We start from the raw sequence: 26,183 nt of genomic DNA on the forward strand, positions 1-26,183 counted from the left end.
AGGAGGGGAGTGGCATGGGGTTCCGTGATCCCGAGACTAGAAGGAGGGTGGAGCGAGCCACGAGGGCCGCCGCCGCGTCCTGGTTAGGGGTGGGGCGGCTCGGAGGTACCAGTTCTTCCCGCTGAAATCTGCGGTGAATCAAGAAGCCAACACTGCGGGAAGGGCGGGAAGTCGAAGACGGTTCCGTCCTCCTCGTTTCTCGGCCTCGGAGAGTGACAAGCGGTCCGCCTCTGAATCTCCCCCCGGGCCCCGCCGCCAGCCCAGCGCGTTCCCAGGGCGGCAGTCCGTTCCGGGTCTGCGGTCTGCGGCGGACTGGAAGGGACCGGAAGAGGCGGGCCGCGAGGTCGGCGCGCCTCCGTGCGCCTGCGTGAAGCGCTTCCTCCGAGCGCGGAGTCGGAACCGTGACCTCGGGGTGCACGTGGAGTGTCGCGCCGCTCCCCCGGACCTCTGGGGCCTGGAGCCTGTTTCAGGTGAGCCCGGCCTTCGCGCGGGTGTGGAAGTCGGGGAAGGGTGACTGCACTGATCCAGACTGGGGCGTTGCGAGGGGGACGCCGTACAAACGGCGTGGGACCCGAGGGCCGGGCCGGGCCGCGCCGCGCGTGGGATGGAGGTCTGGGCTTGCCGTGAGGGTCCGTTGAGGGAGAGGTGCTGGGTCGAGGCCCCAGGGTGCCCTGCCCCACTCTGATACGCTGAGTCTGCCGTCTCCGTTTCCCTTTCCCTTTCCAACACACGCGACTCTGTCCTCTCCCATGTTTCTTTTCTCCAGAACTATGGGGCGCAAGTTGGACCCCACGAAGAAGGAGAAGCGCGGACCGGGCCGGAAGGCTCGGAAACAGAAGGGTGCTGAGACCGAACTCGCTAGATTCTTGCCTGCAGGTAAGGCTTAGGGCCCCCCCTCTCCTCCCAGGCCTCTAGGTTTTGCACCGTTCTTTCATCTGAAGCACATTCTCCTCCGTTTCTCGTCTCTGTATTTATTTTCTGTTCAAGGGGAATTTTCTTTGAATGAGTTACTAGCTTTATACATTTGAAGAGAAACCAGAGTTTGTTGTATGAGTTTTTAGAAAGCCAGTGTGAATGGAGGCACCTGGTGGCTTGGTCGGTTAAGCGTCCCACTCTTGATTTTGGCTCAGGTCATGATCTCAGGGTGGTGAGATGGAGCCTCACAGCAGGCTCCCCATCCAGTGGGGAGTCGGCTTAAGGTTCACTCTCCCCTTACCCACCCCACCCCACCCTCGCTCTCAAAAAAATAAAAATAAGTGTGAATGAAACACTTATTGTCATCAGCACTTAGAAATTAGGGAAGATGCAGCAGGGACCCAAGTACCCATGCAATGAGAGGTACAGGTTAATACTAGGTTAATACTGAGTAAGGTTATTAGAGGACCTACGCATTTCGAGTTTAAAAAGATTTTAATCTGGGTTTTGGAAAATGGTTGATGTTTTAGTAAGTGGAACTTGGGAAGGGAACAGACCACTCACATCAACTGCTTTGTGGAGGAGGTGAGCATGGGAAGGCACAGATCTGATTCCCATATGGTGAATAATCTATGGCATGGAAGGCTGGGGATGACAGAAGAGTGGACAGGTAGTTTGTGTTGGGCATTAGATAAAAGATGCAGGTTTTTGAGATACCAGAAAGTGCTAGCACTGGGACACCCAGGTGGCTCAGTCGGTTAAACATCAGACTCTTTTTTTTTTTTTTTTTAAGATTTTTTATTTATTTATCCATGAGAGACACACAGGCAGAGGGAGAAACAGGCTCCATGCAGGGAGCTCGATGTGGGACGTGATCCAGGGACCTCAGGATCAGGCCCCGGACTAAAGGCGGCGCTAAACCGCTGAGCCACCCGGGCTGCCCTAAACATCATCAGACTCTTGATGTCCACTCAGGTCATGATCTCAGGGTTGTGGGATCAAGCCCTGCATCAGGCTCCTTGCTCAGCGGGGAGTCTGCTTGAGGATTCTCTTTCTCTCTTCCCTTCCCCCTGTTCATGCACACTCTCTCCCCCTCTAAAATCTTTCAAAAGTGTTAGCCACTATACTGAATCTGTTGGACATGTTATGTCACCTCATTCTCTTAGTGCTTTGTGAAAGAGACATTCTGAAGGAAATGAATGTTGAGAGGTTAAGCAGCTTGGGCATTTGCAAATGACAGGGCTGGCATTTAAGCCTTTTATTTTTTGGAGAATGTATGGAAAACTAGTTACTAAGGTAAAATCTGTGGCTGGTCACTGATTAAATTGAGAATAAAAGAAAGCAGAAGAGGGGATCCCTGGGTGGCTCAGCGGTTTAGCGTCTGCCTTCGGTCCCGGGTATGGTCCCGGAGTCCCGGGATCGGGTCCCGCATCGGGCTCCCTGCGTGGAGCCAGCTTCTCCCTCTGCCTGTGTCTCTGCCTCTCTCTCTCTCTCTGTCTCTGAGTAAATAAATAAAATCCTAAAAAAGAAAAAAAAAAAAAACAGAAGAGAAGACAATTTTGTCACATAAATCCATTTGTTATAGACCAGCAGTGTTTCAGATGGTGGAGCTTCTGCTGGTCCCTCAGTTCCTTCAGTCTTCTGATGGCAGAGTTGACTGCCACAGCAGAAGTGGTGGTATAGGTCCAGGCACCACAGGCTACTCCATATTTATCATCCCATCCCCAATTCAGACCTTCTTGGGGGGTTTAGGCATGTTGCAGCAAACCAGGTCCAAGGCCAGAGAGAAAAGATTAATTTTGAATCTCTCTTGTTACCAGAATGATGGTAATACTATTTACTGAAATCAGAAGTCTGGAGGGAGGCCCAGTTTGGATTTGATTGATGAACAACCACATACAGATCACCTCCTTTACATCTCTCATCCAGCTCCTTGTAAAGCTCTGTGGAGCGAATTAGAATCTACTCCCTTTCATTAGTGTATTCTTTTTTTTTTTTTTTTTGTAAGATTTTATTTATTTATTTGACAGAGTGAGAGAGCACAAGCAGGGGGAATAGCAGGGGAAGAGGGAGAAGCAGACTCCTTGCTGAGCCGGGAGCCCAACTCAGGGCTCAATTCCAGGACCCTGAGATCTGAGATCATGATCTGAGCCACAGGCAGAAGCTCAGCGGACTGAGCCATCTAGATGCCCCTAATTAGTGTATTCTTTCTCTACGTTTATTTTCACTTCTAATTTTTTAAAAAAGATATGTTTATTTATTCACGAGAGACACAGAGAGAGGCAGAAACACAGGCAGAGGAGAAGCAGGCTATGTGCGGGGAGCCTGATGTGGGACTCCATCCTGGCATTCTGGAATCATGCTGAGTCGAAGGCAGACGCTTAACCACTGAGCCACCCAGGCACCCCTCTCTTCTAATGTTCTTTTTCATTTTCTTTGTAACCTATTGTTCTGCTTTTCTCTTTTTTTAAAAAATACAGCTGGTGATGAAAATTCTAAGAGGCTATCTAGTCGTGCTCGGAAGAGGTGAGTGTGGTTGTGCAGGTTTACCTGGATTAAATTGGTACTGCTTATCTTTAGTCCCATGATCACATGTGGAAAGGGCTGTTTGGGGACTGTCACATTTCAGTGGCAGAGCCTAGAGGTATGTTCCATTTCCTCACTTCTTTTCAGGGCAGCCAAGAGGAGATTGGGCTCTGCTGAATCCCTTGTGATGCATAAGTTCCCTGGGACCAAACCATTGCCTGGAAAACTACCCAAAGGTCAGTGAGTATAGGAGCTGTGTGCTCTATAACGAGTCTGCTGGGTTCTGGGTAGGGAAGGCCTTGCTGGGCATTTCTGGAGAGAAAGAAACAGGACATCTTTAGGAATAGAAAGTGTAGGTTCCATCAGTGTGTGGCTGCCGTCAGTCCAGAATTCCTCAAACCCTTAGGAATCTCTGGAGGAGCTGTCCAGACACCTGGTAAGAAGGGAGCCCAGCCCTTGCATCACGGTACTCAAGGCAAGAAGCGTCCAGCACTGACCCATAGCAGTGACGAGGAAGAGGTGGAGAAGGAAGACTCTGAAGAGGATGGTGTGCTGAACCAGGGGGACCTCTGGGGCTCTGAGGACAGTGATGCTGATATGATAGATGACTATGGCGCCGACTCCGACTCAGAGGGCGAGGATGAAGATGAAGAGGTGAGCTTTAGTTCTCTGGGTGTTAAGGAAGGGATCCTTGCCTTTTAGTCTTTCCGGGTCCTTGAGACTCAGTGACAAGGATGAGCTGAGTAGAGAAAAGGGGTTTTAGCATTCCATCATTGTTTTCCTGTCATCTGTGTTTGCTCAATGCACACAAAAGTGTAGAAAAGCTGTAGGATTGATCATTTTGAAATACGAGACTCCTTAGTGCTGGTGAGGACCTGGTCAGGTGGATATTTGAGTGCCCCACTGAGGGGAATAGAGAGCATACATAGTTTTTTAGTGAAGCATTTGGTGTTTGAGAACGTTGGAGAGTTTCTTCCTTTTGACCTAGTAATTCTGTTTCAGAGGAGGATCCAGAGTATGGACAGATTTATTGACTAGGGTTTAAGAAGTTATTTATGTAGGATTGCCTGGCTGGCCAGTCAGTAGAGCATGGGACTCTTGGACTTGGGAGTGTAGGTTTAAGCCCCATGTTGGGTATAGGGATTACTTTTAAAAAGGGAGGGGTTCTTTATGTATTATTATATAGTTAGTATATGAATATGTTAGGAAAACTTCTCAGGTGATACAAGGTGTTTTTTTTTTTTTTTTTTTTTTTTTTTTTATGAAAACAAAGTTCACATTTGCACCTTTTTCCTAGACTGCCTTTTCTCTACAGAGTTACTATCAGGAGATTTGCAGGCACCCTGTGGACTATAATGCTCCAAACTCTGGAAGCTGCCAAAATACCCAGTATGCTTAAGTAAATTTTAATTTCTTTATACGCTAAGTTATAAAGTGTATAAAGTGTATAAAGAAGCTTATAACTAACTAATAAGTTAACATTTGGCTATTATGTCTATGAAAGTCCTGGTGATCTGTGACTGAGAAAGGGCAGGAAACAAATTTGAGGATGCACTGGGTGGCTCAGTCAGCTAAGTTTTGCCTTTGGCTCAGGTCACGATCCTGGGATCTTGGAATCGAGTCCCTCGTCAGGCTCCCTGCTCAATGGGGAGTCTGCTTCTTCCCCCCTGCTTATGCACTTGTGTTTTTTCTTTCTCTCAAATGAATAAATAAAAGCTTTTAAAAAAATTATTCATTTGAGAGACAGAGCACATGCATGTGTGGGAGCAGGAGAGAGGCTGGGGGAGAGAATCAGACTCCTGAGTGGGGCTCAGTCTTAACTACTTTGAGATCATTGACATGAGCTGAAATCAGGAGTCAGCTGCTCAACCAACTGAGCCACACAGGCATGCCCCAGGTTCTGAGCTTTTTAAGAAGGGAACTACACACAAAAGTTGAACAGTTTTGGTGAAACCCCTTGATCTGTTACTTAGTTGCAGCAATGGTCAATATTGTACCAATCTGGGGATCCCTGGGTGGCTCAGCGGTTTGGTGCCTGCCTTTGGCCCAGGGCGCGATCCTGGAGTCCTGGGATTGAGTCCTGCGCCAGGATCGAGTCCCGCGTCGGGCTCCTGGCATGGGGCCTGCTTCTTCCTCCTCCTGTGTCTCTGCCTCTCTCTCTCTCTCTCTGTGTGTGTGTGTGTGTGTCTATCATAAATAAATAAATAAATCTTTAAAAAAAACTGTACCAATCTCACATTTCACTTCTTTAGGTTCCATGCTTCTGAGAGTGTACTTTTGCATTTAGGAAATGATAAAATACAGAGATAAAATACTACCTGGGAGGGTAGGAGGGTAGGCTTTGCATTACTAGCCCCTTGTCTCTTTTTTCAGCTGCTGCCCATTGAGAGGGCTGCTCAGAAGCAAAAGGTTCAGGAGGTTGTGGCTGGGTAAGTTTTAGAAACTCTTAAGATGGAGACCAGGCAACAGCTGGGGTGAAAGAATTGAGGGAGGAGCTGGTGTCTGTTTTATTCTGTGAATCCTTGTTTCTGAACCTGTTTCTAGGGGCCAGTGGAGTGAGGAGGAGACTGAGGAGGAAGAGGAGAAAGGGTCCCTTCAGTCATGCCCCCAAAAGGATGATGAGACAGAGGGGGGCTTACAGATCAATGTGGATGAGGAGGAGTCCTTTGTGCTGCCCCTTCCTGGGGAGATGGAGCAGGATATCCTTCCAGTGCTGGGTGAGGGGTAGGGGAAAGGTGCTTGTGAGAGGGGATTTCCAGGCTCTGGACATCATGAAGCAGTTACAGTTCCTTAACACATCCACATGCCCAGGCTCCAGACTTGCAACGGATTCACAAGCGCATCCAGGATATAGTGGGAGTGCTGCGTGATTTTGGGACTCAGCGGGAGGAAGGTCGGTCTCGTTCTGAGTATCTGCACCGGCTTCAGAAGGATCTGGCCACTTATTACTCCTATGGAGACTTCCTACTTGGCAAGCTTATGGACCTTTTTCCTCTGTCTGAGGTACTGAAGTGCTAATCTAATGCCCCTTCTTTTCTTTTCTCACCCTCTCAATCTTACCATGTGTGAGGAAGGCATCCTCCTTCCTCTTTCCTCTTCCAGCTAAACTCCTTGGCCAGCCTGACTTGCTCCCTGCCATTTTGCTTTCCCAGCTGGTGGAGTTTTTAGAAGCTAATGAGGTGCCTCGGCCCATCACCCTCAGGACCAATACCTTGAAAACCCGACGTCGAGACCTCGCTCAGGTAAGGGATGGATTTTGAGATTTTTGTTTTGTTATCTCAGGGGGGTGTTGACTTCTAACCACAGAGACTCCCCTAACTGACTTAGATGGGGGTTGAGGAGTGGGCTGTTAGTACCTAAACATTTCTTGGTCAGGCATGATCCAAAGGCAAACTCAGGTAGGCCTAGTGTCATACTGGATTTATCTGACTGGCTTGGGGCCCGGGAACTCTGAAGTGGGAACTTGTCCCTTCAGCTTGTGCTCTCTGTGACAGGGTTGAGATGCTGCATCAGGATTAAAGTTCTGCCTCAGAACAAAATGGGAGTTACCTGCTTTTTAGATCATTGAGGGGCTGGTGAAACTGATTCTTGCCCCCACACATGCACAAACAGTATTTTAAACTCACCATTTTAGAGGGTTCAGGGGTCCTATGTTAAATACTGGTGTTCTATGGTCACTGGCAGGACCCTGTGTGTAGTCTTCCTGGTGTGAATGTAACCTACCTGATCCTTATCTTTAATGTGCTATAGCCGGTGATGTTATATTTTATAGTGGTAAGGGGGACTGAGCCTACTGGAACATCAGAGTTCAGTTCCATGAAACCAAAGGACAAGAGCTGGCAGTCTGCTCCATTCAGATAGAGTTCAGGCCTTGAGTTAGAGCCTAAGGCTAAGGGAAAGGACGTCATGGGGTGATATAGGAGAGGCTGCAGTCAAAGAGTCTATGACGATTTTGTTGTAACTCAGTAGAACAATATTTTTATATTTCCACCTGTTTTCTGGATACGGTAGCCTACGAGGTTATAAAATCTTTATCTTTCTTATTTTCAGGCGCTAATTAACCGTGGAGTTAACCTGGATCCTCTGGGCAAGTGGTCAAAGACTGGACTAGTGGTATATGATTCTTCTGTGCCCATTGGTAAGTATCCCCTGCCCGATAGCCCCTTTGCCCCTGCCCTTGTCCCAGCATGTCACTGACTGGTCCTCCTCCACAGGTGCTACCCCCGAGTACCTGGCTGGGTACTATATGCTTCAGGGAGCCTCCAGTATGTTGCCGGTCATGGCCTTGGCACCCCAAGAACACGAACGGATCTTGGACATGTGTTGTGCCCCTGGAGGAAAGACTAGCTACATAGGTATGAGAAAGGCAGGCAAGGGTAGGAGCCATCTGGCTCTCTGCTTTTCTAAGTAAATGAGGTCATTGACTCTCTGGTGCTCAAGAAAACAGTGCATAAGCAACTAGCAGAAAAGTGAAGAGTACAGACTCTGGATTTGGCCTGGGTTCCAGCCCCTTGTACCACTAAGTACCCATATGACCACGGACAAGCCTCTGGTCTTGTCTTACTATGTGAAATGGGGCAACTGTGCTTGGCTTGGCAGTTACATTATACTTGAATTGTCGGGGTTGAGTTATGTTTTAGAAGTCCTTAGCAAAGTGTTCAGTATATAGCTAGTTATAGTCATTTTATTAAGCTATTATCATTTAAGTAAGTTAGTCTGGAGGACCAAAAAGATGCTTGGTAACTGAAAAACACCACACTGGCAGTCTTAACTCATCAGAGGGTGCAGGTCTAGATCTGTCCTGTAGACCATGGGGAGGAGGCCTATTCACACTAAAGTTGCCTTGAAATGGTGAGAATTCACCACTTCACATGGATTTTTGGGCTGGAGGGTGGTTGGCTGGTGAGCACCATACCATGCCTCTCTCCCTTCAGCCCAGCTGATGAAGAACACAGGTGTGATTCTTGCCAATGATGCCAATGCTGAGCGGCTCAAGAGTGTCGTGGGTAATCTGCACCGGTTAGGAGTCACCAACACCATCATTAGCCACTACGATGGGCGCCAGTTTCCCAAGGTGTGGCTCCCCTCTGTGTGTCTTCTAGTTTGCCTGTCCCCTTCTTGACTTCAGTGTTGAAATTTGCCCCTGGAAAATAATGGTGTGATATGGACCACCAAAAACACCTAATTAACCTATCCTTTTTCCCCAGGTGGTGGGGGGCTTTGACCGAGTACTTTTGGATGCTCCTTGTAGTGGTACTGGGGTCATCTCCAAAGACCCAGCCGTGAAGACTAACAAGGTGAGGTGTTGGGGGGGTGGGGCTAAGAGTGAGTGTGGGGGCTGGCTGAGAAGTCTTGGCCTAGTCCTTGCAAGCAGGGATGGGAGGTGGAGTCTCACCTCTTTTCCTGAGGCTGGCTTGTGACATTTTGACACCCTTCTATCGGTCTCTCCTTGGGATAGGATGAGAAGGACATCTTGCGCTGTGCTCACCTTCAGAAGGAGTTGCTCCTGAGTGCTATTGACTCCGTCAATGCTACCTCCAAGACAGGAGGCTACCTTGTATACTGTACCTGTTCGATCATGGTGAGGCCTCTGTTGTGGCGGAGCTCAGGGGACAGGGACAGGAGGCTGTTGGCCCCTTAGAGCTCCCTTCAGCTCCAGCTCTACTTTTCCTTCTCTCTTCTTGTCTCCTTGATGTATCCAGGTGGAAGAGAATGAGTGGGTGGTAGACTATGCCCTGAAAAAGAGGAACGTGCGGTTGGTGCCCACAGGTTTAGACTTTGGCCAGGAGGGTTTTACTCGCTTTCGAGAAAGGCGCTTCCACCCTACCCTGCGTTCTACCCGCCGCTTCTACCCTCATACCCACAATATGGATGGTTTCTTTATTGCCAAGTTCAAGAAATTCTCTAATTCTATCCCCCAGTCCCAGACAGGTAAGCATACTCTGCCCTTTCTGCCCTTCTTCACCACCTTTGCTCTTTCTACCTTTTAGGAGGTTTATGACTGCAGGGAAGGGAGGGATTTCTGCCTCTTTCATTCCAGTCAGAATCGTTCCAGAGCCTGGACCCCATCTGAGTATATGTTAAAGAATTCGTGCAGCTGGGAACCTTTTCCTTGATCCTGCCAAGTGGCTGCAGTCTTTGGGCACTAAATGCATTCCCAGTGCAGTTGTGGTTTCTTTTCCTTCTTGGCCAAGGGTTGCCTTCCTGGTAATAGACCTCAGCAGAGGTCCAGCATTGTCAGCACCGGGTTGGCACAAGACTCCTCTGGACTATTAGAGGTTCTTTGAGCCCATCACACTAATTGCAGATCTTTTTCTCAACCATCTTGAGTCTGGCCTAGATCTCGGAGAAGGGTGGGGTTTTCTGGAACAGGCTTCACAGTTCTGCCAGCTGGGATATAAGCCTAGGTTTAGTCTTTTTTTTTTTTTTTTTAAGATTTTATTTATTCATGAGAGACACAGAAAGAGAGGCAGAGACATAGGCAGAGGGAGAAGCAGGCTCCATGCAGGGAGCCCAATGTGGGACTCAATCCCGGGACTCCGGGATCATGCCCTGAGCCAAAGGCAGACAGAGACTCAACCGATGAGCCACCCAGGTGTCCCTAAACCTAGGTTTAGTTGGAAGAGGGAGAAGTGAGTTCTCTGAATACAAACTGTGACTGAGTTGATTTCTTTTTTAAGTTACTTATTTATGTAATCTCTACGCCCAATATGAATTGAATTCTTGATCCTGAGATTGAGTCGCATGACTGCAATTTTTTTTTTTATAAATAATGGTCCTCACGAAAGTCACATCTGAACGTTAAGGGAAACCGTAAGAACTAGCAAAATTTGCTGTAACTTTATTTTTATTTTTGTTTTAATTTTATTTATTTAATCATGAAAGACACACACAGAGAGAGAGGCACAGGCACAGGAAGAGGGAGAAGCAGGCTCTGTGCAGGGAGCCTGACGTGGGACTCGATCCCGGGTCTCCAGGATCACGCCCTGGGCCAAAGGTGGCACTAAACCACTGAGCCACCGGGGCTGCCCTTGCTGTAACTTTAAAAGTACGTATTTAGGGACTCCTGGGTGGCTCAGCAGTTGAGCATCTGCCTTTAGCTCAGGGTGTGATCCTAGAGTCCCAGGATCGAGTCCTGCATCAGGCTTCCTGCATGGAGCCTGCTTCTCCCTCTGCCTGTGTCTCTGCCTTTCTCTGTCTCTCATGAATGAATAAATAAAATCTTAAAAAAAAAAAGTATTTAATGTCATTTCTCATTTGTGCCTTACTAGCCTGTTTCTAGTTGCTGTGTATGACTTATTTTCTTGCATCTCATCAAAATCTACATAAACAAAAAACACCCTCAGACTGGTCTTTGATTAAAAAAGAAAAAGCCCAGTGCCTCAGTTTATTCAAGGTTCACCTCCTCCTCAAGAGTGTCATGTGACCTGTCCTGAAGGGGGCACAGCTTCCTCTGAAAACCTTTTTGCCCAAGGATGGATAATCTCTTCCTTTTTATTTATTTATTTTTGATCCCTTTCTCTAATACAAGATTCAGATGTGACTTAAATAAAGGCCAGGTAATATTAAGTAATACGGATCTAGATAGTGTACTTTTTTTTTTTTTTAAAATGTTATTTATTCATTCATGAGAGACACAGAGAGGCAGAGACACAGGCAGAGGGAGAAGCAGGCTCCATGCAGGGAGCCCGACATGGGACTCGATCCCAGGTCTCCAGGATCAGGCCCTGGGCCGAAGGCAGGCTCTAAACCGCTGAGCCACCCAGGGATCCCAAGATAGTGTACTCTTATGCCAACTACGTGGCATATTTGGTCATTAGTAGGCAGTTTCCTTATCTTGATACTGGTACTAACTTCCTCTAGTAATGATCAGGAACTAGTGGTGAGGCCCATTTTCTTAAACCACATGTTTCATTTTAACCTAGGAAATTCTGCAGCTTCCACCCCTACAAGCCTAGACTTGCCTGAGGTGAAGGGCCAGGTGACCCCCAAACCTGAGGGCAGCAGCCAGCCTGCCAAGAAGGCCAGAGTGGCTATGAAAGCAAAGCAGCAGTTGCAGAAACGGCAACATCCCAAAAAGGCCTCTTTCCAGAAGCAGAATGGCTTCTCCAAAGGGACAGACTCAGGATTGTCCACTGTATCTTGTGACACAAAGTCCCAAGCTTCTTCCAAGCTCCAGGACAGCAGTCAGCCAGCTCAAGAGATCAGGGGACCAAAGGTGACTAAGAAACTAAAGCAACAATCAGCTACGCTGCTGTCCTCCAAGAAGGTTGCCTTCCGGAAGCCGAATGGCCCTCCTAAGGGCACGGACACAGAAGTGCCTGTGCTATCCCTTTCCAAGACCCAGGACACACTCAAGCCTGAGGACTGTGATCAGCCCCTTAGAAGCACCAGAGGGACCAAGAAAGTAAAGCAGCAGTTGCCAGCACAGCCTTCCAAGAGAGCTGCCTTCCGGAAACAGAATGGCACCCCCAAGGGACCTGAGACTCCCGCCATGTCCCCCGTTGATTCCAGCCAGCCCCCACCAGCAAAGAGGAGAAAATCTCAGTCCAGAGGCAGCAGCCATCCAGTGTTGTCTTAGATGAATTGCTGGTACTAGACTGGGGTGGCTTACTGCTGTTGGCACAGGGTTGGAACTCTTAACCTCTGTGAGGCTGGTGTCCCCACTGCGTATGAAATCTAATACACATTTTATAATCTCTGGCCACTGTGTGTTTTTTGAAGGGACTGGGTACTGGCTTTGTTGCTTGAAGAGTAGTGGCGGGAGGGTGGGGCAGGGCCCCTCTGAAGAGAGAAAATAATGTAGTCTGCTGAGAAATGAGTTTCAGGCTCTTGGGCTGTCTCCTCAGGGGCTCAGGGTCTGGAGTCAGTTTGGATTCTGGGGAGAGGAGGGCAATGGGGGTGTAGAGGGGATGGGCATCCTGCCAGAACCCGTGGAGTAGCAAAGGACCTGGATTTTCTTCCTCTGTGCCACCCTGGCTTGCAGGCATGGACTGGGGTCCGCCAGCCTCAGACCCGGAAAGATCCCGGTGCCAGCTTCCAGCCCGGCCGTTCATTGGCTTCCTCTCTGCCCTGCCCCGCCCCCGTGACCTCTGCCCCTACCGCCGGGCCGTCTGATTGGTTGCCCCGCGTCCGCCTGGCGCCTCATTGGCTCTTCCCCCTCGCCCTCCATCCCTGCTCCTGTAGCGGTGTCCGTCTCCCAGCAGAAGACGCCACCATGAATCCGTTATTCGGCCCAAATCTCTTCCTCCTGCAGCAGGAGCAGCAGGGCCTGGCCGGGCCGCTGGGGGACCCTCTGGGAGGCGACCATTTCGCCGGGGGAGGGGACGTGTCCCCGTCGTCGCTCGTCCCGGCCGGCCCGGCTGCCTACTCGCCGCCCGGGCCGGGCCCGGCCCCCCCCGCCGCCATGGCTCTCCGCAACGACCTGGGCTCCAACATCAACGTGCTCAAGACCCTGAACCTCCGCTTCCGCTGCTTCCTGGCCAAGGTGCACGAGCTGGAGCGCCGCAACCGGCTGCTAGAGAAGCAGCTGCAGCAGGCGCTGGAGGAGGGTAAGCAGGGCCGGCGGGGCCTGGCTCGCCGCGACCAGGCCGTGCAGACCGGCTTCGTCAGCCCCATCCGGCCCCTTGGGCTGCCCCTGAGCGCCCGGCCGGCCGCCGTCTGCACCCCGTCGGCGCGGGTGCTTGGCTCGCCCGCGCGGTCGCCAGCCGGCCCCCTCGTGCCCTCCGCGGCCTGCCACTCGTCGCCCTCCACCTCCACCTCCACCTCCTACTCCTCGTCAGCCCGCTTCATGCCCGGCACCATCTGGTCCTTCTCTCACGCCCGCCGGCTCGGGCCGGGACTGGAGCCCACGCTGGTGCAGGGGCCTGGCCTGTCGTGGGTGCATCCCGACGGGGTGGGCGTCCAGATCGACACCATCACCCCCGAGATCCGCGCGCTCTACAACGTCCTGGCTAAAGTGAAGCGCGAGCGGGACGAGTACAAGCGGAGGTAGGGGACCGGGAAGGTGGGGACCGGGCTCAGCGTCATGCCACACATGGGGCCAGGACGAGGTGTGGGTGCTGGAGAGGACAGCAGTGCGGCCCAAGAATCAGGGAGGAATAGGAGAGTAAAGTTCCTGCTGTGTAAGGAGGAGCTTGGAGGTAGACAGACGGCACTGGGTACAGGAAGAGGGGAATCCACAGGGAATGCAGAAGTCGCACTCGTGACAGGAAGAAGGATTCTCTAAGCGGAGGATTGTGGGGAATACATATTTTTTCTTGTGGCTTTTCTTTCTGTCTCATCTAGGCTGCAGTGTTTGGATGACTGCATTAACTGTGGGGTCGTGTGCTGTGTGAAAGGGACACGCGTTTGAGTGGTCACATCTGGGGTACTAAGCCTCTCCAGGCGCAGCCCTCAGAGCAGTTTTGTGATAGAGGCTCCACATACTGATCAAAAGTAAGAGACATAGCATAGAGCTTTCATTTGGGAGTCTAAATGAAATTAGAAGGGAGTGGTAAGGGAGGGGCTGCATCTCGGAGTGGGCGACCCTGCCACTGCTCTGGGTTTCCCAAAGCAATGTTGATGGAAACTGGGAACTTACCCCAGTTCCATATGAAAGGCTCTGGGACCCCAGAACATTGCTCAGAGTAAGTAAAAAATAAATAAAATAAGTAAAATAAAATAAAATAAAATAAAATAAAATAAAATAAAGAAAACAAGGGGGAAAAGGAATTTGCTAGGGAAAGGGGAAGGGACTGGTAGTTGTCACAGGACTTGTGGAAGCTGGGGGAATCTGTGAAAGTGCAGAGAGCCAAAGGATGACGAATTGTGAATGAAGCCAGCAGAGGAACCGAGTGGGGAAAAGTTGAGAATATGGACACACCCTGTGAGTATAAGGCAGCTGGGGGCCAGGCCCAGTGCTGTCTGAGGAAGACGATTTGGGTTTTCTGCAGGGGACTGGCAGGGTAGCACAACGGGCCAGGGGAAGGGATGTGATGCTAGTGCTGGCTGTATATCAAGTGGATCCCTTAGAGGGTTGATAACCAGGCCATGAGGAAGGAGCACGAACATAGCCAGCCCTCTGTAGACTTCGTGAGGGATGCCATGGTTGAGAAGGAAGATGACAAGTCAGCAGGAGGCTTTATTTTGGGAGCCATTATGGTTAACCTCTTAATTGACTACTCTGACCCCTTGTGGGCAAGCCTGGGAACTACCCTTGCGGCCCAGTGTAGCCGAGATTGGTGTCCTCTGGGGCTTGGCTGAATGCTCCCAGAGATTACCCCAGGGTCTGGGGGCAGCCTTCAGGGATCTGTAACCTGCCAGAGTCTAGCAGATTGCAGACCAGCAGGCTTTCTGAGGTTGAGTCCTGTCCTCATGCTGGCTTCCTTCATCATAGCCCGTGTTATAAGTGCCTTTGGGAGTCTCAGTTCTTCTAAACCATTCTCCTCTCCATTATTCAGATGCCACCCAGAACCAGCCTGCCCCAGCCCCTGGCCCAGCCCCAGCACCTGCCCCTGCCCCTGCCCTTGCAGGAATTAATTAACATTGCCAGCAGCAGAACACGGACAGTTCTGGAATGCACCCATAACCACAGAAACAACTGCTGTTCTCGGGTATTTGTTTTTTCTTAACTGAAAGAGTGTTTGTCCTTGGTCCAGCTGTCCAGGGCAGCAGAGAGTTATTCCTTGGGGATTGATGAGCTCATCGCTCTGCAGCACGCTGCTGTGCAGAGGGCCCTGCAGCTAGAGTTGTCTGGTACGTGACACTGGCAGTTACTCGTTCCTCCACCCCAGATCCTGTGCCCTCGTTCTGTTCTCTTTAAAACAACACTGAAGCTCCTATCTGTGGCCTGGAAGGCATGGGTAGAGCTTTAGCAGTAAACTGGGAAGAATCTGAGGCCTCCCAGGTTCTATTTTCAGCTCCCCCTGCTTTGTGCAACCTTGGGTGGATCTCTCCTGGCCTCAGTTTTCCAGCATAGGAATGGCCCCTGCTTCCTCACTTTGCTCAAGGATACCGTTTATTTGGGAGGGAGGTCTTTAGTAAACGTAGAATTCATGGAGATGGCTCAAATTCTACCCATGTCAAGGGAACTTTGTGAGACCAGATTTGAATGGAGGTTGGAAGGAACCTACTCGTGGGAAAGTCAGGCTGGACAACAGAGAATTCTAGTAAGCGTCCAGGGGCGCCTTGGCTGGCTCAGTCAGAAGAACACGCGACTCTTGACCTCAGGGTCGTGAGTTTGAGCCCCACTTTGGATGTAGAGTTACTGAAAATAAACAAACAAACAAACAAACAAACTTTCAAGAATTCTAGTAAGCTTCCATATGAATTATTTTCAGATTAAAACAACAACAACAACAACTCTAAGGTTTTGTTCACCTCAATCTTTCCCTAACTTCCTTATTTAAATTTCTACCTGAATTTGTTGCTTCCTGCCCTTCCCAGTGCATCTTGCCCAGGGCTATTGTCCCCTTGCCAGTCTTAATTCCTCCAGGGACTCACGGACTCAGGGGTATGAGGGCACTGAATCCCACACCTGCAGGCTGTCAATGAAAAAACCCACAGGCCCAGAAAAGATAAAGTCTTATCTATGTAAAGATCTAACTTGATGCTGCTAGGGCCCCTCCCTGGCCCTGACTGACTAACTGATGGAGAATGCTAGAGCAAAAGAAGGAAGGACATGGGGACAGTGGGGAAGGGTGGGCAGAGGGCCAAGAGGCTGGGGAGCTGGGTTGCGTGATGGGCCGGCAGGGTGGTGGCCAGGCTGGCTCCACGAGGAGGGGCACTTGCTGATGTAGAGGAGTTATTTTTAGGAGCACTGCAATGCAGAGCCCAGTGAGGAGCAGGAGGGCATGGAAGGTAGAGGCTGCGGGCAGAGCCCAGGAAGGGAGAGGGGGGTGAGGTGGGAGAGGGAGGAGTAAGTCCCACGTCTGCAGAATCTGTCTGTCGGTCAGCCTTTCGTATTCTTGCTAAACTTTTTGCAGCCTCTGGCTCCCTTTCTGATCCTAATCCTGTGGCTTCTCTTGTACCATGGCTTCCTTCCTCAGCCTGGAAGAAGTGGCAGGAGGTGATAGGCTGTCTGAGTGGAGGCTGTGTGAGTGGGGTCTGGGCACCCTAGCAGGCCCCTGAAACCCTCCGCAGTGTGCCGCCCCCAGCACTGTCCTACCGCCTCTGCACTGCCATGGCCTGTGCACTGGCTTGCCAGGGACTCACGTCCGGGGAGAACCCTAGCTCTACGCAGCAGAGCCTGCCTGTGGCCAAGGGGGCCTCCTGGAATTCCAGGAGATGCCGCTTCTGGTTCCTACCCATCGGGTTGGCAGAGGTGCTTTTCTGTACTTTGATTTCCCTACCCTCAGATTTTGGGTGTCTGGGAACCCCAGCTTTCCACCACTTTCACGCCTCAGGGCCAGCCCCATCACCTCTCCACTGCTTGCTTTCAGGGGCTCTGTGTGGGCCTATTCTGGAGCTTGCAGGGGACAGACTTTCAATGTCTGCTCCCAGGCTCTTGACCTACCCTGTGGATGTGGTGTATGTCCTGCAGCTGCTTCTCTGGTGTTAAGTGGCACCACGAGAGGCAGGGCAGTGGGCTAGAGGAGCCCTGGTCTGGTGCGGGCAGGAGGCAGGAGACTGGATCTGTGCCACCAAAGGTGGGGGGCCGGGCTAGTGGACCGCAGTGGGGAGAAGGCCAGCCAAGCAGCTGGCTGGGCCAGGGCCTGAGAGGGACAGGCACTGCAAGGGCGCAGAGTGGTAGCAGTTGCTCTTAAATCCAGTTCCTGGGGCATGGCCCAGAGGTTCTGGGAAGGCAGCTGGTGAGCTTGCACTTGCCAGGAGGCGCGGAGCCCCCGACAGCTGCAGCTGGCCACCCACAGACTGGCCAGCCATTCCTGTCCACAGCCCCTGTGCATCTAGGGCACAAGACCTAGAGTAAGAGAGGCCTGAGCCAGAGAGGTGGGAGGCAGGGAGCTGTGGGGTGGGGTGGGACCCCACACCTACATTCCCCCCCTGTCCCCCATGTCTGCCAGGTGGGAAGAGGAGTACACTGTGCGGATACAGCTGCAGGAGCGAGTGAATGAGCTCCAGGAGGTGAGGGCTGCCCACCACTGTGCTCCCTCCATGCTCCCTCCTCCCCACCTGGCCCCTAGCAACCCCCCAGACCCTGTCCTCCCCTGGCCCTTCCTTGTCTTCACCTGCATTCTGCATCGACAGCACCACTAACAGGCAGGGCTTTCTCCCCAACTGCAGGAAGCCCAAGAGGCTGATGCCTGCCAAGAGGAGCTGGCCATGAAGGTGGAGCAGTTGAAAGCTGAGCTAGTGGTCTTCAAGGGGCTCATGAGCAATGTGAGTGCAGCCACCTCACGCCTGAGACCAGACAGATAAGGCCTTTCTGGTTTGGGCCTGTTGGTTTCCTGGACCCCATCCTCACCCACTTCATTTAAAAAAAATTTTTTTTTAGATTTTATTTATTTATTAATGAGAGAGAGAGAGAGAGAGAGAGAGAATGGCAGAAACACAGGCAGAGGGAGAAGCAGGCTTCACGCAGGGAGCCCGATGTGGGACTCGATTCCCGGTCCCCAGGATCACGCCCTGGGCTGAAGGTGGCTGAGCCACCTGGGCTGCCCTCCTCACCCACTTCACTATGCTTCCATCTACCTCTGCCTGCCCCTACACCACCCTCGTTCAAAAGGAAAAGAAGGGGGCACCTGGCCAGCTTGGTTGGTTAAGTGACTGCCTTCAGCTCAGGTCATGATTCCAGGGTCCTGGCATCGAGCCTACTTTGCCCTCTCCCTCTGCTCCCTACTTGTGTTCTCTGTCTCTGCCACAAATAAATAAGTAAAATCTTTTTAAAAAGAGAAAGGAAAAGAAGGAACAAAAGGCTCGGTGTCATATCCAAGAGGCACTATGGCCTCCATCATAACTAGAGGTTGTCAAGCGGTTAGTTAAGAACCCAGAGCCCAGCTCTGTGGTGTGGCCTTGGTGAATTCCTTCACCGCTCTGCCTCTGTGTCCTCCTCTGTGGAATGGGATAGTAAAGGCATGTACTTTGCAGAGTGACTGTGGAGATTGTAATGCTCTTAGGACCGTGCTGGCACAGACTTAATGCTGAATGAGTGTTAGCCATTCTTCTTCTGGCAATATTTCCTCCACTTTTGTAACACCCAGTGGTCTCACTGGGAGCATCAGTTCTAGGAGGGAGCCCCTGTGGGTCCTGGGCTGTGCCCTCCAGGGCTCCCTGTCCAACCAGGGGGCCTGTGGCATGAGCAGCCCATGAGTGCTACAGGGAGGGCATTCAGGAAGAGGGGGCCATGGTGGTGTGTGACTGGAAAGATGAGGATCTTACCAGGGCCATCCTGGGGCTCGTCTAGGGTACTGGCTGCCCTCTCACTGCACCCTACCTTCCCTGGACAGAACCTGTCTGAGCTGGATACAAAGATCCAGGAAAAGGCCATGAAGGTAGATATGGACATCTGTCGCCGCATTGACATCACCGCCAAACTGTGTGACGTGGCCCAGCAGCGCAACTGCGAGGACATGATCAAGATATTCCAGGTGAGGGGGTGGGGCTGCCCACAGGCCCTGGGCTCCTGCCCACGCCTGCCCGGTGCCTCAGCTCCTCACGGGAGGGGGGCGCAGGCAGGGTCCTTCCTTCATCCTCCTGGGGGCCCCACCCCGGCAGTGGGGGCCCTCCGTGGGACTAGGCTGGGGGGCAAGAAGAGCCTCTGAAGAGAAGGTTCGGAAGCCATCTCTAACGCCGTCTCCCCCTCCCTCTCTCCCCCTCTGTCCGCCTCCTCTCCTCTCTTCCTTTCATCTTCTCTTGCTTCCTCCACAGAAGAAGCTGGTTAGTTTGGCTCTCATGCAAGCTTTTGAATGTCCCGTCCCAGTTTCTCAGCCACCCTGGCCTTTGGCCATCAGTTTTGACCTGCTGGGCTATTGGGCCCAGACTTCTCCCATCTCCGTTCTCCTTGCTCTTCCTCCGCCTTTTCTCTATCTCGTTCCCTCTTTGCTCCATTTCTTTCTGCCCCTTTTCCGGCTTCCCAGATCTGGACATGAGACTCAGGTTCTCCTTTGTATACACCGCGTCCTCCTCTTCCTTGCAGCCTGAAACTTGCCTTTTGGTTCCGTCATCTCATTAGAAAGGCTTTTTTTTTAATTTTTATTTTTTTAGCAAACAAATCCTCCGTAGTCATTCTGCACATCTACCGTGGGTGCCCCAGGGCCATTTCTCCCCTGGTCTTACTGCCCTATTTTCTCTGTTTCTTCTTTTTCTTCTCAGTCTGCAGCCCTGTCCCCATCTGTGTCTATCCGCCTGTCTCTCGGTAATTCCGGTGTCTGTTGCTGTCGTCGTAACTGTGTCTTCTCTCTCTGTCCCTGTCTACCCCACCCTCCCGCTGGTTCACGCTTCTCTGCTCCCTCCCCACCCCCAACCCCCCAACCCAACCCCTGCCGGCACCCATCCGCCCTTCTCCTCATGCACCCGGCCTCGTCTCTGTAGTCTCTGCACTTGTCTCCCATTAAGGTCCCATCCATGGGGGGGCGGAAGCGGGAGCGCAAGGCTGCCATCGAGGAGGACACCTCCCTGTCGGAAAGTGATGGGCCCCGCCAGCCCGATGGGGATGAGGAGGAGAGCACAGCCCTCAGCATCAACGAGGAGATGCAGCGCATGCTCAACCAGCTGTGAGTCCTGAGTCCTGCAGGCCCACCTCTAGCAGCCCCCATCCCGAGGCCGGAGCCCCCACTACCCACCTCCCACCCCCAACAGTGGCCCTCCTCTGGCAGAAAGGCCCCCGCCCTCCTTGACAGCGGGTTCCCTGTCTCTAGGAGGGAGTATGATTTTGAGGACGACTGTGACAGCCTGACTTGGGAGGAAACTGAGGAGACCCTGCTGCTTTGGGAGGATTTCTCAGGCTATGCCATGGCAGCCGCAGAGGCGCAGGGAGAGGTAATGGCCCCTCTCTCCTCTCTGCCTCGGGGCCCCGCCAGGCCTGCCCCCCACCTCAAGCTGGACGTCCCGTCCCCTCCCCCTCCTCCCTGCAGTCGCTGCTTTCCCTCTGTGGCCTCCATCCTCTACCTGCTTCTCCCCTTCTCCTTTATCTTCTCCACCGTCTCCAGCTTCCTTTAACCTTACTCTCTCTCTCTCTCTTTCCCGCCTCGGCCCTGTGCAACACCCCCATCCCACCCTCCCCTCTGGCCTCGCCCTTGCTTCCCTGTCTGCTCCAGCAGCAGGAAGACAGTTTGGAGAAGGTGATTAAAGATACAGAGTCCCTGTTCAAGACCCGGGAGAAAGAATATCAGGAAACCATTGACCAGATAGAGGTAAGGCTGGGGGCTGAAGCTGTGACCCCAAGGTTGCCAGACACCAGACCTTTCCCTCTCTCTCTTTTGTGGGGCTGGAGCCTTAAGACCTCAGGCTCTGGAGGGGGGTGGACAGATGTGGGTTCTTTTTTTTTTTTAAAGATTTTATTTATTTATTCATGAGAGACACAGGGAAAGAGAGGCAGAGACACAAGCAGAGGGAGAAGCAGGCTCCATGCAGGGAGCCGGATGCGGGTCTCGATCCCGGGTCTCCAAGATCAGGCCCTGGGCTGAAGGCGGTGCTAAACTGCTGAGCCACCCGGGCTGCCCCAGATGTGGGTTCTAGTCTCAGCCCTGTCACTTACTTTCTGCTGCTCCTGCTTCTAATGGGCTACTTCCGCTCTCTGAGCCTATTTCTTTATTTGTCAAGTGGGGTCTGAATTGCAACCCCCTCACAAGCTGGTCTGAAGATCAAATTAAATGAGGCAATGAGCTGAGGGCAGTGCCTGCCTCCTAGTAAGCATGCTGCGTGGTGGTTTTACAATTATCAGTAGTACTGTCCGGGTGATAGCAGCAGCTACTAAGTAGACTGTGACTTTTCTGTTTCCTAGCTCAGCCCTTCGGCTGATGGAGGAACCTCTGTTGTCATTTCTTAGCCGGGAGGGTCCTTCGGAAGCAGGCAAGGGAAGCAGTGCTCTAAGTTAGAGCTAGGCCTGCAGCCACTGAGGGAGATTTGTGGTGCTCTGGGTGGAGGGGCGGCCTCCTGCTCACAGGGAGGGCCCTTCGCTTAGGGAAGAGGCTGTGGGCCTGTAACTCTCAGCCTCTCTTCAAGCCCATGTGGCATATTTATATACTTGCTGCTCTCACACTGCCTGCATTTTGAGAAGTTGACAGATGATTTTTCTACATGTGTGTTCTCCCAACACATATCACATGGTCTTGCTTCTTTAAACCACCTGTTTTGTCTCTTGCCCAGGCAGACAGAGGCTGAGTGGTTTTTTTTTTTTTTTTTAAGACTTTATTTATTTATTCATGAGAGCTACACATAGAGGGAGGCAGAGACATAGGCAGAGGGAGAAGCAGGCTCCACACAGGGAGCCCAATGTGGGACTCCATCCCTGGTCTCCAGGATCACGCCCTGGGCTGAAGGCGGCGCTAAACCGCTGAGCCACCCAGGCTGCCCGAGGCTGAGTATTAAAGGCCTGCAGCCACGTGTCTGCTCCCCGATGAGGAGGGGGTGAGGAGCCACTTGCTTTCCATCCACTTGCTGACACACGTGGCAGTCTTCTTCTCTTGCAGTGAGATGGTGTTAGGAGAGGTGTTGGGAGAGCTCATGGGGGGGGGGGGGGGCATTAGGTGCAATGTTGGCCCTGGTGACCCCCGGGGTGACTGGGATGAAGGCAAGGTGCATTTCCCATTATCAGTGGTAAAGCCAGGGCCAGATGGAGGGTGGGAAGGAGCTCCTACTGTCTTTTCTGCTTCCTCTCCATCGAGTCCCAGCCCTGTGCCGCCCTCTGGTCACAGAGCAAGGCTATGATTTTCAGTGGAGGCTGTTGGACACCTCCTAGCGTGTGGTGGCTGCCTTCCCTCACCCCTGCTTTAGACGTGTGAGATAAATAAGGGGACACACACAGATACATAGCGGCAACTGGTGGAGATTTGGAGATACATAGCCTTGTCTTTGTATAGAATACATTTGCTTCATTTCCTTCTTTCCTGTCCTAGTGAGTGATGGCCTCTGGAAGCTAGCCCCTTCCCCTCCTGCTCCCCTGAGCTAGAGAAACTGGGGTGAGGCAGCAGCCCATCTGAACAAAAGCTGGTAACCCCTGGTTGTCTTCCTGGATTGAGTGGTGGGTGGGCATGTCCTGCTGCTCTGGCTTGCTACCGTGTTTCAGCTCTGGAGTCAAGGCTGCCAGCCAAGCTGTATCTACTGGGGCTCCCGATGCACCCAGGCCACCATATCTTCTCTCTGGCCCCGTGACCCATTTGTTTCTTCCTCTGAGTTCCCATCCTCTCCCTGTCCAGTTTGGATTAGTTCTGGGTGGTTTCCTCTATCCAAGTTGGATTATTCATGGGTAGTTTCCTACCCTTTCTCTGCTCTCAGGCAGCCAGGCCAATCTCCTTCAAGCAGTTTTATTCAGCCTCTCCTTTTGGCCCCTGTTCTTTGTACCCCAAACAAAGAGAGGTCCAGATTGTCTCTGGCCCAGATCTTTTCCGCCTTTGCCCCGCCTCTCAGCTCTACCTCTGTGAAGGAGGCCGTATTTCCTTGATTCTGAGCCCCCATTTTCTCACGAACGTTTCCTGGAACATTTCCTGAATGGGGATACATCTTAGAACCATTAGGACACTGGCTGTGGCCGCATTCTTTCTGTTAGATGCTGAGTCGGCTCACAGGTGAGACAAGAGGGCACTAAGGAGAGGATTGAGCCTCTTCCAGCAGAGCAAACGGGAGGGCCCCCTTTGTGCTGTGCTATGTCCCGGGGGTCACTAAGTGATTTCCCCATCAGGGTGCTGGGCATGCACAGGCAGAGATGAATACGACCCGTGGCTGGCCTCCTGGGAGCACCTGAATGAGAGAGGGAGACAGATGGGGTGCAACCTTGTACAGGGCCATGTGGGAAGCCCGGTGAGGGGGCAAGGCTGTGCGCAGACGGCCGCCGGGCTCTCTGTTCTGCTCACATGTACGTTCCTCTTAGAGAGGGTCCGTAGCAGAGGCCTCTGCCTTCCTAGGCAGAGATTCCCAGGACAACTAGGAGGAATGAGAGTACACTGGGTGCCTTCTGACTTGGCCTGGCTTATTTTTAATCTGAGCCCTCACCCATGGCCACCTGCCACCCCTCACCCCCGGTGGTGTTCTTGGTGTGTTACCTTCCTGGGAGTTTGGGGCAAGGACAACGCTGACCTGGATGGCCTGCCCTGCCCCTGCCACAGCTGGAGCTGGCCACAGCTAAGAATGACATGAACCGACACTTGCATGAATACATGGAGATGTGCAGCATGAAGCGAGGCTTGGACGTGCAGATGGAGACCTGCCGCCGGCTCATCACACAGTCTGGAGACCGGTGAGGACCTCCCCTGGAGTGGGGGCTTGGCCTGCCTTCTTCCGCGTCTTCCTCCTAGGGTGCGCACGGGCGGGGCAGGGGAGTGGTGGACCAGAGCCCCTGTGACCCTGAGACCCCATGCATCGTGATGGGAGGCCCTTAGAGGCCACCTGGTATGTCAGGCCAGCCCGACAACCTTCTCTCCCTTAGCAGGCGGATAAGGGGTGTGTGCCCATTTGTGGCTGGACAGCCCAAACCTCCCAATGCCACTAACCCTGGTGGTTCCCCTGGTTAGGAGCAGCTAAAAATTGGCAGGGAACAGAAGAGGTGTGGGGGCAGATTTTTATCTAAAGCCAGGGCTACAATTGGTGCATTTAACCCTGTGTAAGCTCTACCTCTACAAAAAAGTAAATTTTAAAAAGTTACAAAAATACTAGACAGAGTAGATTTAGATAGACATAAATCAAGTCTGTGCACTCGGGCTCAGGCAACCTCTCTCATACTATGATTTAAGATACTTCTTTTTAAATTAAATTAAATTTATTTGAGAGCAAGCAAGTGAGCACAGCAGGGGGAGAAGGAGAGGGAGACTCCCCGCTGAGCAGGGAGCCAGACATGGGGCTCGATCCCAGGACCCTGGGATCACGACCTGAGCCGAGGGCAGATGCTTAACTGACTGAGCCACCCCGCAATTTGAGATATTTCTGAACTCTGAGCCTCCCAGAGTCCACAGGATAAAGACAGGGACCATATCCCGTCAGAGTAGGGTAGAAGAGCTTTCTCCCTTCCCTGCTTCCCTCACCCTGCGGCCATCCTCGCCTCTGTGGCCCTCCTGTCCTTGCCTGAGATGGTGCTCACAGGCTTGCCTGAGAATAAAGTCACGGGAAAGAGGAATGCCAGACTCAGCAGGATGCCTGCCTGCCCCAAGGTGACAACTGGTGTTTTTTTCTAGAAAGTCTCCTGCTTTCACTGCGGTCCCGCTTAGCGACCCGCCGCCACCGCCGCCAAGTGAGGCTGAGGACTCCGATCGCGATGTCTCATCTGATAGCTCCATGAGATAGGGACCTACCTCCAGCTTGGTGCCCTGGGGCCCCCACCCTGCTGGGAACTCACCGAGCCAGAGGGGGGTTCACAGAAGGGGAACATCATTCGTCTGGCCACACCAAGCCTTGCCCCTGGGGACTGGGGCGCTCCTCCCTCAGCCTTCCTGCCTGGTCCTTAGCCTCCAGGGCCCTAAGGTGTCTGGAGAGAGGCTCAGCCCGCCCGTCCCAGGCGACTCCCACCACAGCTGGGGCTCTGCTGCCTTCATGCGTGGGTGTCTGCTACTTTCTCATCTTTAAAATCCTGCCAGAGCAATTGTGGCTCCTTACTTTCTCCACTGAGTAAGGAATGTGGTTGTCAGAGCTTCCTTCCATCTCTGGCCTCGAGCCAGCTGGCTGATTCTGTACTGGTGCTAACCAGCCCAGGTACTAGTATGAAGTGGATTAGGCTGGATGTTCTATGGCTTATAAACACATGCAGTGGGAGGAGGACAGACTGGGTAGGCTGTTCTGTCCTCCCTCTGTCGTTCAAGTGCTCACTGCCGTCTGCCCGTGGATGGCAGAGACACAGCTGTGACCCTTCCCTCATGGAGCCTGGGTCAGGCAGCTTCTCAACCTGACTGGGTGCAGTGTTGTGGAGGGAAGTGGAAGCCCTTGCTTGTTTCCCAGTCAATGCTGAGTGGCAGAGAAAAAGGTGAAGCTACTTGTGTGTGTGTGTGTGTGTGTGCGTGTGTGTGTGCGTGCATGTGTATGTGCTCAGGGTCTTAGTCTCTTCAAGAATCCATTGGAGATCTGTCTCCTCCGTGTCTGTCATACACTGAGGGGCAATAGGCTAAGATGTCCCAGACTGGGAAGAGGTTGGGAGAAACTGGGAGACATGCAATGAGGGAGGACACGTCAGCCTAACTGCCTGAGGAAGGCTGAGCTGACATTGGAATGGAATCTTTAATAATAACCTGGAGAGTAATTTACTGAACACTTGTGTGTCACTGTTTGAAGCACTTTCTGGTGCTGGCTACACAGTCCCTTCTGGGAGGTACGCACTGTTCATCACCTTACACGTGAGCAGGTACAAAGTAAGGCGGGGAGGTTGTAAGGAACTTGCCCCAGTGGAGGCTCCAGTGGCAGAACTGGGGCCTCCATCTGTGGCTGAGGCCAGCCTGTGCTTCCACCCCTGAAGCCCTCACCCAGGGAGATGGCACTGATTCCTTCAACATGTCCCGAGAAAGTACTAGAGGTGGACATTACCCTCACTTTCCTGACCACTTACCACAGTGCTTAATACAGCCACAGAATGTAATCCTTCCAGACCTGCAGGGGCTGGGCACTGGCTTATCTTGCAGATGGGAGTAACCAGGGCACACATGCCAGTAACTTACTCCAGATGTCAC

At 52.3% G+C, this 26,183-nt stretch overlaps 2 protein-coding genes across 8 annotated transcripts; both read left to right on the top strand.

The window, feature by feature from the left end:
* Window positions 1-45: 45 nt before the first annotated feature.
* NOP2 (NOP2 nucleolar protein) lies at window positions 46-12,144 on the top strand. Its single transcript, XM_025995345.2, has 16 exons — window positions 46-470; window positions 767-876; window positions 3,396-3,441; window positions 3,589-3,677; window positions 3,848-4,095; window positions 5,815-5,870; window positions 5,986-6,140; window positions 6,245-6,444; window positions 6,594-6,683; window positions 7,492-7,579; window positions 7,656-7,796; window positions 8,376-8,515; window positions 8,649-8,738; window positions 8,900-9,022; window positions 9,144-9,372; window positions 11,367-12,144. The coding sequence occupies exons 2-16, from the start codon at window positions 771-773 to the stop codon at window positions 12,020-12,022; spliced, it is 2,457 nt and encodes an 818-aa protein (XP_025851130.1). The 5' UTR covers window positions 46-470; window positions 767-770; the 3' UTR covers window positions 12,023-12,144.
* Window positions 12,145-12,610: 466 nt separating this feature from the next.
* IFFO1 (intermediate filament family orphan 1) lies at window positions 12,611-25,768 on the top strand. 7 transcript variants are annotated; one of them, XM_025995352.2, is made up of 9 exons: window positions 12,611-13,431; window positions 17,445-17,505; window positions 17,665-17,760; window positions 18,828-18,968; window positions 19,936-20,093; window positions 20,238-20,358; window positions 20,640-20,732; window positions 23,643-23,773; window positions 24,705-25,768. In XM_025995352.2, exons 1-9 carry the CDS (start codon window positions 12,659-12,661, stop codon window positions 24,811-24,813), a joined length of 1,683 nt encoding a protein of 560 aa, XP_025851137.1. In that variant the 5' UTR covers window positions 12,611-12,658; the 3' UTR covers window positions 24,814-25,768. The 7 variants fall into 7 exon arrangements, with proteins under 7 accessions (XP_025851137.1, XP_072622268.1, XP_072622269.1 ...); XM_072766167.1 differs by having other exon boundaries at window positions 12,618-13,431; window positions 19,912-20,093; window positions 20,637-20,732; XM_072766168.1 differs by having other exon boundaries at window positions 12,618-13,431; window positions 19,912-20,093.
* Window positions 25,769-26,183: the final 415 nt, after the last annotated feature.

Source organism: Vulpes vulpes, chromosome 8, assembly GCF_048418805.1.
Source record: "Vulpes vulpes isolate BD-2025 chromosome 8, VulVul3, whole genome shotgun sequence".
In the NCBI taxonomy this organism is placed as follows: Eukaryota; Metazoa; Chordata; class Mammalia; order Carnivora; family Canidae; genus Vulpes; species Vulpes vulpes.